The sequence below is a fragment of the Rhinopithecus bieti genome, unplaced genomic scaffold, assembly GCF_001698545.2.
Source record: "Rhinopithecus bieti isolate Rb0 unplaced genomic scaffold, ASM169854v2 scaffold_13271, whole genome shotgun sequence".
NCBI lineage: Eukaryota > Metazoa > Chordata > Mammalia > Primates > Cercopithecidae > Rhinopithecus > Rhinopithecus bieti.
The window spans coordinates 585,569-596,244 of NW_016807521.1; the positions used below are offsets into that span (position 1 = coordinate 585,569).

Genomic DNA, 10,676 nt, shown 5'->3' on the forward strand with positions numbered 1-10,676 from the left:
AGACCACCCTGGCCAACATGATGAAACCCTGTCTCTACTAAAAGTACAAAAATTAGCTGGGCGTGATGGCACATGCCTGTAGTCCCAGCTACTTGGGAGGCTGAGGCAGGAGAATCGCTTGAACCCAGGAGGTGGAGGTTGCAGTGAGCCAAGATCGTGCCACTGCACTGCAGCCTGGCGACAGAGCAAGACTCTGTCTCAAAAAAAAAAAAAAAAAAAAAGATTCTAATTGTGATATAAAGGTGTGATAAAATAGCCATTTATAATAAAAGAATATGTCTCTCAGCATTTAATTGCTCAGACATGACTACACCAAAGAAACATAAGATGTCAGATACTTGGCTGGGCACAGTGACTCACGCTGGTAATCCCAGCACTTTGGGAGGCGGAGGCGGCGGATCACAAGGTCAGGAGATCGAGACCATCCTGGCCAACACGGTGAAACCCCGTCTCTACTAAAAAATACAAAAAATTAGCTGGGCGTGGTGGCGGGCACCTTTAGTCCCAGCTACTCTGGAGGCTGAGGTAGGAGAATGGCGTGAACCCGGGAGGTGGAGCTTGCAGTGAGCCGAGATCGCGCCACTGCACTCCAGCCTGCGTGACAGAGCGAGACTCCATCTCAAAAAAAAAAGATAAAAAAAAGAAAAAATCAGATACTTGCACCTGCCTGTATAATCACCGATACAAATGTGATTTCCCAAAATGTTTTTTAAAAAATAAAACAGTAAAGTTTTAGCATAAACAAAATAAGTTTTGGAATCTTTAGGATATTTAAAACTGCTAGACTGGGCGTGGTGGCTCACATCTGTAATGCCAGCAGTTTGGGAGGCTGAGGTGGGTGGATCACCTGAGGTCGGGGGTTCAAGACCAGCCGGCCAACATGGTGAAACCTCAGCTTTACTAAAAATATGAAAATTAGCCAGGCGAGGTGGCAGGCGCCTGTAATCCCAGCTACTCGGGAGGCTGAGGTGGGAGAATATCTTGAACCCGGGAGGCGGAGTTTGCAGTGAGCCAAGATTGTGCCATTGCACTCCAGCCTGGACAACTAAGCGAAACACCGTCTCAGAAAAAGACTGCTTAAAAAAAACAGTACCTTGTTTTTATGTGTTCTGGGCTCTTAATTGCAAATACACGTGGTTTTCCAAAATGTTAAAAAAATAATAATAATAAAATTTTAGCATAAACAAAATACAGTTTTAGAAACTTCAGGATATGTTAAATCTGCTAAAAAAAAAAAAAAAAAAAAGTACCTTGTTTTTATGTGTTCTGGGCTCTTATTTATAAATGGATTCACCTTCATGAATATCCAGTGAGGCAGTAAAAGTTACACAGAACATAGCTCTTCACTGTGCATGACCATGTCATGCTTTGCAGACATCTGGCATATTTGCCTCTGCCCACTAAATGACAGTGTGTCTCTACCTCACCTGATGACAACAAAAAAATGCTCCTACAGATTCTAAAATGCACCCTGGGGACCAATTTTACATTCTCAGTAACTACTATGCTAACAAAATCTTCTTCCATGTCAAATGTATGACTGTTGTTTCTTCTTCTGAAAGAGCCTACCTGGATGTAGACATTACTCTGTCCTCGGAAGCTTTCCATAATTACATGAATGCTGCCATGGTGCACATCAACAGGGCCCTGAAACTCATTATTCGTCTCTTTCTGGTAGAAGATCTGGTTGACTCCTTGAAGGTTAGTTGTTTCTGCAGCTCTTGGTGGTGAAACAGAAAAAGCAGGGACGGGGTTATAATTCGGAGGAAAAACAGTACATAGGATTTTATCAGGCAAAAATGAACATATGCTTAGCTCAGTTATTCTATAATGGGATAGGAGTCACTAGAGAAAAGTATAGTCTGCTGGGGAACAAACATCAGAAGAGAGGTGATGTAATTGGCAGCAGTGCAGTTTCAGTCTTTGGACCTCAGAGAACTACAGACTTCACTCACATACCTTCAAATGTATAACACAAGTAGGGAACCTTCATTTGGAAATGATCCATGTCACACATCACTAAATTAATGCAGACTTAATTAGCTGGAGGAGAATGACATCAGTTAATGTGAATTTTGCCTTATGGTTATTCCTGCTTAACTTTTGACATTGGCCTTCCCAGCTGGCTGTCTTCATGTGGCTGATGACCTATGTTGGTGCTGTTTTTAACGGAATCACCCTTCTAATTCTTGGTAAGGTGGCAAGGAGAATGTGCCCACGCTCTTTGGAGTAGTTTGTAAGAATAAGAGTGAAGAGAATGCCCAACATGGCTCTACTCATTCTTCATTTCCCAGTCTTGACCCATAGAGACCTGGGAGTAGGCACTGAAGGAACCAGCCTTTGTGGTCACAGGTTTATGAAATGGTCTCAGTTATAAATTAAGAAATACCAAAACAGCTGGAAGTAAAGGACAGTTGTCTAGATGTAGTTTAAATATGGGATCTTATTTACAGAAACCATTTTGGTAATTTGGAAATTGTTATTTGTGGTACAAAGAAGGTAGCCTATACATAACCTGGAGGGGTTTTTTTTGTTTTGTTTTTTGTTTTGTTTTAACACTGCCTTAAATTAGCTGTCCTAATTGGGAGCTCTAACCAGGATTTCTCATTTTGAGGAATACCTGTGTTTTCCTGTATTTTGTGAGGAAAAATGTATATATTACTCTGAGTCTTAAGATGTGACTGTCTCTCATATACACTTGCCATGTCCCATGATTCTGTCTTACAGCTGAACTGCTCGTTTTCAGTGTCCCAATTGTCTATGAGAAGTACAAGGTAAGCATCTGTCTGTTCCAAATCAAATGTGCCAGTTGATGTATGACTAGTTTTAATTCATTTTTGAGACACTGAATGTTCAGACCAGTCTTTTTATAACTATTTCTACAATCTAATTTTGTCAGTCAAGTGCCTATAAGAAACTGGTGACAGTAGTTTCCTCCAAGGAGAGAAACTGGATATTTAGGAGAGAGATGATTAGTAAAGAGAAACTTCCTTTTTATACCTGTGTGCTTTTGAGTTTTTAATCATGTGGATGTATTTTCTTTTTTTTTTTTTTTTTTTTGAGACGGAGTCTCACTCTGTTGCCCGGGCTGGAGTGCAGTGGCCGGATCTCCGCTCACTGCAAGCTCCGCCTCCCGGGTTTACGCCATTCTCCTGCCTCAGCCTCCCGAGTAGCTGGGACTACAGACGCCTGCCACCTCGCCCGGCTAGCTTTTTGTATTTTTTAGTAGAGACGGGGTTTCACCGTGTTAGCCAGGATGGTCTCGATCTCCTGACCTCGTGATCCGCCCGTCTCGGCCTCCCAAAGTGCTGGGATTACAGGCTTGAGCCACCGCGCCCGGCCTGGATGTATTTTCTATGCAAAAGTAATAAGTTGAAAAAATGCTTAGGCCAGGGGTGGTGGCTCTTGCCTGTAATCCCAGCACTTTGGGATGCCGAAGCAGGACAATTCCTTGAGCCCAGGAATTCAAGACCAGCCTGGGCAACCTGGCAAAACCTTGTCTCTACAAAAAATAGTAGCCGGATGCAGTGGCCTGCACCTGTAGTCTAAGGTAGGAGAATCTACTTGAGCCTGGGAGGCAGAGGTTGCAGTGATCCGAGATCGTGCCATTGCACTCCAGTCTGGGTGTTGGGAGTGAAACCCTGTCTCAAAAAGGCCAGGAGCAGTGGCTCACGCCTGTAATCCTAACACTTTGGGGGGCCAAGGCGGGCAGATCACTTGAGGTCAGGAGTTCGAGACCAGCCTGGTCAACATGGTAAAACCCCATCTCTACTAAAAATACAAAAATTAGTTCAGTGTGGGGCCGGGCGCGGTGGCTCACGCCGGTAATACCACCACTTTGAGAGGCCAAGGCGGGCGGGTCGTGAGGTCAGGAGATTAAGACCATCCTGGCTAACAAAGTGAAACCCCGTCTCTACTAAAAATACAAAAAATTAGCCAGGCGTGGTGGCCGGTGCCTGTGGTCCCGGCTGCCTGGAGGGCTGAGGCAGGGGAATGGCGTGAACTCAGGAGGCGGAGTTTGCATTGAGCCAAGATTGCGCCACTGCACTCCAGCCTGGACAACACAGCGAGACTCCATCTCAAAAAAAATGAAATAAAAATTAGCCTAGTGTGGTGGCACACGCCTGTAGTCCCAGTTACTTGTGAGGCTGAGGCAGGAGAATTGCTTGAACCTGGGAGGCGGAGGTTGCAGTAAACCGAGATTGCGCCACTGCACTCCAACCTGGGTGACAGAGCAAGACTCCATCTCAAAAAAAAAAAAAAAAAAAAAAAAAAAAAAAACGCTTAAATGAATAAAAGCCAAATGTCTAAAAGGAAACTTTAAACTCTAGGTTATTAAGGTAATCCATCAGTGTGAAGAGGTGGGTGCTTGCATTGTTGGATCATGTGTACCAAGTATACTAGATGCTCTGAGATTATTCTTTATGGATTAAGTCATCCATCAAGTGTCTTTTTGGCTTTTTGGTATTAAGTGAATTGGTGTTACACAAGAGCCATAATGTATTTATGACCACAGAAAATAGATTAGACACACAGTTTCTAGTAATTGGAAACTGTTATATACTCCAGTGTCTCTAAAGAAAATACTTACAAAGACTTAACCTCTGCAAAAGATGAGTGATTTTTTTTTTTAACTTGAACAAAGTGTGGGATGTTTATGGTGTAATTTGGATTCTAAAACCAGAGGTTTTAAAAATACTTTTAAGGCTGGGTGCGGTGGCTCATGTATGTAATCCCAGCACTTTGGGAGGCCGAGGCGGGTGGATCACCTGAGGTCGGGAGTTCAAGACCAGCCTGACCAACATGAAGAAACCCTGTCTCTACTAAAAATAAATTAGCCAGGCGTGGTGGCGCATGCCTGTAATCCCAGCTACTTGGGAGGCTGAGGCAGGAGAATTGCTTAAACCCGGGAGGTGGAGGTTTCGGTGAGCTGGGATTGCACCCTTGCACTCCAGCCTGGGCAACAAGAGCAAAACTCCATCTAAAAAAAAAAAAGAAGGCCAGGCACAGTGGCTTATGCCTGTAATCCCAGATGCCTGTAATCCCAGCACTTTGGGAGGCCGAGGCAGGTGTGGATCACGAGGTCAGAGATGGAGACCATCCTGGCTAACATGGTGAAACCCCGTCTCTACCAAAATACAAAAAGTGGTGCCGGGCGCTTGTAGTCCCAGCTACTTGGGAGCCTGAGGCAGGAGAATGGCGTGAACCCGGGAGGTGGAGCTTGCCGTGAGCCAAGATAGTGCCACTGCACTCCAGCCTGGGTGAGAGCAAGACTCTGTCTCAGAAAAAAAAACTTTTAAAAACTGGGTATTTTCATTTTCTAGACTACTCAGTAGTGTTTAAAAAATGATTAAACTAGACAAAACAGCAGTGCCTTCAGGAAAATTGGTGATCTGTATGTTACCACAACTGAATCTGTTTTCCTTCCTTAAAGACCCAGATTGATCACTATGTTGGCATCGCCCGAGATCAGACCAAGTCAATTGTTGAAAAGTAAGTACATTTAAAGACCACATCATCATGAAGTATGCTTCCTTTCCCCCAATTATCTGTAGTCCCTTGTACAAAATGCTGATGCCAAGGAAAGTAATTTTCATTTTGATAAAACCTTGGTTAATAGTTTCATTTTACTAGAAATTATTATAGCTGCTTCTGTAAAAAGGAAAAAAAAATCCTTTATATATTTTTTGGCCCTGCCTTCTGGACCTTTGTATCTTAGATTAAAAATTATCAACAGACCAGGCATTTTGACTCACACCTGTAATGCCAGTGCTTTGGGAGGCCGAGACAGGAGGATTGTTTGAGCCCAAGAGTTGAAGACCAGCCTGGGCAACGTAATAGAGCCTTGTCTCTACTAAGAATAAAAAATTAGCTCTGCATAGTAGCACACACCTTTAGTCCTAGCTACTGGAGAGGCTGAGACAAGAGGATCAATGGAAAAAAAAGATCAGTGGAATTTTTTGGAGACAGGGCTCATTCTGTCACCCAGGCTGAGGTACAGCCTCGACCTCCTGGGCTCAGGTGATCCTCCCACCTCAGCTTCTCCAGTAGCAAAGACCATAGGCTACTCTACCTTTTTGAACTGGCTTTTAAACTTTCTTGGTTGCAGGCTGGGCGTGGTGGCTCACACCTATAATCTCAACACTGGGAGGCTGAGGTGGGTGGATCACGAGATCAGGAGTTCAAGGCCAGAGCCAGATGTGGTGGCGCGCAACTCTAGTCCCAGCTACTCGGCAGGCTGAGGCAGGAGAATCGCTTGAAACTGGGAGGCGAGGTTGCAGTGAGCTGAGACCATGCCATTGCACTCCAGCCTGGGCGACAGTGAGACTCCGTCTCAAAAAAAACAGTTACTGGTTGCTTCCCCACCTTCATTTATTTTCACATGTATTCATTTAAGCCAAACACATCCCTCTCAGAAACAAAAGTTCTAGTAAATAAGTAACTTAAGGATCAAAGTTTTCTTTTCTAAGATTGCCAAACTCTGTTCCCATTTTTTTAAAACCAATTAATAATTAAATCAGGAAATAAAATAAAGATAAAAAACATCTTTATGACTCCCTGTATCAAATAGTTTTCTTTGTACTTTGTTTTTCCCCATACCTAAAGGACAATATGTTTTTTTTTCTTTTTTGTTTTTTTTTGAGATGGAGTCTCGCTCTGTTGCCAGGGCTGGAGTGCAGTGGCCGGATCTCAGCTCACTGCAATCTCCGCCTCCCAGGTTTACGCCATTCTCCTGCCTCAGCCTCCCAAGTAGCTGGGACTACAGGTACCAGCCACCTCGCCCGGGTAGCTTTTTGTATTTTTTAGTAGAGACGGGGTTTTACCGTGTTAGCCAGGATGGTCTTGAACTCCTGACCTCGTGATCCGCCTGTCTCAGCCTCCCAAAGTGCCGGGATTACAGGCTTGAGCCACCGCGCCCGGCCTTTTTTCTTTAGCTTTTTAGAAACAGGGTCTCACTCTGTCACCCAGGTTGGAGTGCAGTGGCACAAGCTGAAAGCTCACTGCAGCTTTGAGCTCCCTTGCCCAAGTGATCCTCCCACCCCAGCCTCCTGAGTAGCCGACATTACAGATATGTGCCATGCCCTGGCTAATTTTTTATTTTTTATAGAGATGGGGGTCCCACTATGCTGGGCCAGGCCAGGCTTAAACTTCTGGCCTCAAGTGATCCTCCCACCTTGGCCTCACAAAGTGCTGAGATTACAGGCATGAGCCCTGCTTTTATTTTGAATTATTCACAGAAAATACTGTGAACCCAGCACTTTGAATTTGTGAACACTTTTCTTTTTCTTTTTTTTTTTTTTGAGACGGAGTCTCACTCTGTTGCCCAGGCTGGAGTGTAGTGGCACAATCTTGGCTCACTGCAAGCTCCACCTTCTGGGTTCATGCCATTCTCCTGCCTCAGCCTCCCAAGTAGCTGGGACTACAGGTGCCCGCCACCACGCCCAGCTATCTTTTGTATTTTAGTAGAGACGGGGTTTCACTGTGTTAGCCAGGATGTTCTCCATCTCCTGACCTCGTGATCTGCCTGCCTCGGCCTCCCAAAGTGCTGGGATTACAGGCGTGAGCCAGCCACCACCCCTGGCCTTTTTTTTTTTTTTTTTTTGAGACGGAGTCTCGCTGTCACGCAGGCTGGAGTGCAGTGGCACGATCTCTGCTCACTGCAACCTCTGCCTCCTGGGTTCAAGCAATTCTCCTGGATTCACCTGCCTCAGCCTCTGGAGTAGCTGGGATTACAGGTACGCACCAATGCGGCCAGCTAATTTTTGCATTTTTTAGTAGAGACGGGGTTTCGCCATATTGGCCAGGCTAGTCTGCAACTTCTGACCTCGTGATCTGCCCGCCTCAGCCTCCCAAAGTGCTAGGATTACAGGCGTGAGCCACTGCGCCCAGCCGGGAGAATGCGTTTCACATTGCTTATGCAAGTCCAGGACTGTCCTCTAGCATCACAGTTAAAATAAAAACCTAGATCAAATGCTTATGTTTTCACTTTCTTTTTCCCCTCTTTTTCTCAATAGGATCCAAGCAAAACTCCCTGGAATCGCCAAAAAAAAGGCAGAATAACTACATGGAAACCAGAAATGCAACAGTTACTAAAACACCATTTAATAGTTATAATGTCGTTACTTGTACTATGAAGGAACATACTCAGTGTCAGCTTGAGCCTGCATTCCAAGCTTTTTTTTTTAATTTGGTGTTTTCTCCCATCCTTTCCCTTTAACCCTCAATATCAAGCACAAAATTGATGGACTGAAAAGAACTATCTTAGAACTCAGAAGAATAAAGAAAGAATCAAATTCATAGGATAAGTCAATACCTTAATGGTGGTGGAGCCTTTATCTGTAGCTTGAAAGGGGAAGATTGGACGTAAAAGAGAAAATGAAAGATAGAACACCTCTGGATCCTTCTAACCAGTTTTCAGCACTAGTCTTACTCAGCTATCCATTATAGTTTTACCCTTAAGAAGTATGATTAACTTATGAAAAAATTATTTGGGGACAGGAGTGTAATATCTTCCTTGGTTTTTTTATTTTTATTTTTTGCAGCTCTCAAATCCTATCTTCCTGCCCCACAATGTGAGCAGCTACTCCTGGTATTCCTTTTCTTTAATGATTTAACTTTCAACTTGATGAATAACTTATAGGTGATAGTGATAATTCCTGATTCCGAGAATGCCATCTGATAAAAAAGAATAGAAATGGAAAGTGGGACTGAGAGGGAGTCAACGGGAATGCTGCGGTGGCCGCCACTCCCTCTGCCACTATCCCCAGGGAAGGAAAGACTCTGCCATTTGGGAAAGTGGTTTCTATGTCACTGGACACCAGTTCTGAGCATTAGTTTGAGAACTCATTCCTGAATGTGCTTTCCTCCCTCTCCCCTGCCCACCTCACCTTAAGTTTAATAAATATGGTTGTACTTTTCTTATGATAAAATAAATGTCTGTAACTGCTGTACACTGCTGTAAACTTGTTAGAGAAAAAAATAACCTGCATGTGGGCTCCTCAGTTATTGAGTTATTGTGATCCTATCTCAGTATGTGGGGGGAACATTCTCAAGAGGTGAAATACAGAAAGCCTTTTTTTCTTGATCTTTTCCCAATTCTTCTCTTGATCTTTTCCCGAGATTCAAATTTCCGATTCCCATTTGAGAGTTTTTTTCTTCACCTTCAACATGAAAATTCAGCGAACTTGAAAGAAAAATCATCTGTGAGTTCCTTCAGGTTCTCACTCATAGCCATGATCGTTCAGAGGGAATATGCACTGGTGAGTTTAAAGGACTATGATATTTGATAGTCCCAAAGTATGGCAGCTGCAAAAAGTAGTGGAAGGAAATTGTCTTTCCACGTTTTGGAAAAATTAGTTAGGAATTTGGATGGGTAAAAGGTACCCTTGCCTTACTCTGTCTTATTTTCTTAGCCCCCTTTTAACTGGTTTCATGTCCTAGTAGGAAGTGCATTCTCCATCCTCATCCTCTGCCCTCCCAGGAAGTCAGTGATTGTCTTTTTGGGCTTCCCCTCCAAAAGACCTTCTGCAGTGGAAGCGCCACATCCAGTTTTTCTTTTGTTGCTGCTGTGTTTAGATAATTGAAGAGATCTTTGTGCCACACGGGATTTTTTTTTTTTTTTTAAGAAAAACCTATAGATGAAAAATTACTAATGAAACCCTGTGTACGTGTCTGTGCGTGCAACATAAATACAGTAGCACCTAAGGAGCTTGAATCTTGGTTCCTGTAAAATTGCAAATTGATGTGGTATTAATAAAAAAAAAAACACAATGACTGTGGCATCATTCTGCTAACTTTATTCTTTATACACAGTTTGGGTAAAGTAAGAACCAAACACTGTTTCCACTCCCCCTATCCTCACTCCACTTTGGGGCTTTAAAAGTGACTAATAGTTGATAATCGTAAGGATTCCCAAGACTGCAGAATTTAGTTGTAGAGAGTAACTGTGCATTTGATCTCTGAAAGAAAATAAGAGACCCTCTAAGAGGTGGTGACCTTAGAAGAATGAGGAGGGGTCAGGGGGTCTTTTATCCCAGATCGGCCTCACACCAGCCTGGGAGATTTCCCCACCTGCAACGTAAAGCAGCCTGTAAATTATATATAGCCACAATGCACTTAAATTGAGTCAATCACCATGGAAAATGGGAACTAAATACATCATCAGGTCTTCATTGAAAGAACTTGAGTGGTCACCTGTGATTAGCTCTTCTCCTAAACTAAGGCTGCTGTGACCCTTAAGCTGGCTTTTAAAAATGTATTCAACATACCTCTTAGAAAACTTAGGCTGAAATATTCTTTAAATGACTGATGCAAACAACTTCACAAATACGCATACAAATGTCTGAATAATGTCACTAAGTAACATGGTATATAAATATGTATTCAGAGTAACATTTACATATTGGCCATAATAGCAAGCATACCATTAACAAAAAAAAAAAAAAAAAAATCATGGAGACTTCACCTGTTCATGTCAGAATCCCAAGGCAAGGAGGCCAACTCAACTTGCAGCCTCTAACCTGTGAGGCCGTAACTTCCATCAAAGCAGAAATCACCGGAATCACGACCACAGCCCTTCCCCATCACGGGTGCCCAGCACTTCAGCTGCATTAAGATCAGTGAAGGGCTCATGAAAACAGACTGCTAGGCCCCAACCAAGTTTCTGATTCAGTAAC

At 43.5% G+C, this 10,676-nt stretch overlaps 1 protein-coding gene across 4 annotated transcripts in view; it reads left to right on the forward strand.

The window, feature by feature from the left end:
* The window catches only part of RTN3 (reticulon 3), a 72,900-nt gene extending 63,134 nt beyond the window's left edge, over positions 1-9,766 (forward strand). For 3 of the 4 annotated variants that reach the window (XM_017882648.1, XM_017882650.1, XM_017882649.1), the window contains 5 exons: positions 1,563-1,701; positions 2,123-2,192; positions 2,728-2,774; positions 5,435-5,493; positions 8,016-9,002. In XM_017882648.1, coding sequence (XP_017738137.1) covers positions 1,563-1,701; positions 2,123-2,192; positions 2,728-2,774; positions 5,435-5,493; positions 8,016-8,061 — 361 coding nt within the window. In that variant the 3' untranslated portion in view covers positions 8,062-9,002. Of the gene's footprint in view, positions 1-1,562; positions 1,702-2,122; positions 2,193-2,727; positions 2,775-5,434; positions 5,494-8,015 lie in introns of all 4 variants that reach the window. The other variant, XM_017882651.1, reaches the window with a different exon arrangement.
* The last annotated feature ends 910 nt before the right edge of the window (positions 9,767-10,676 follow it).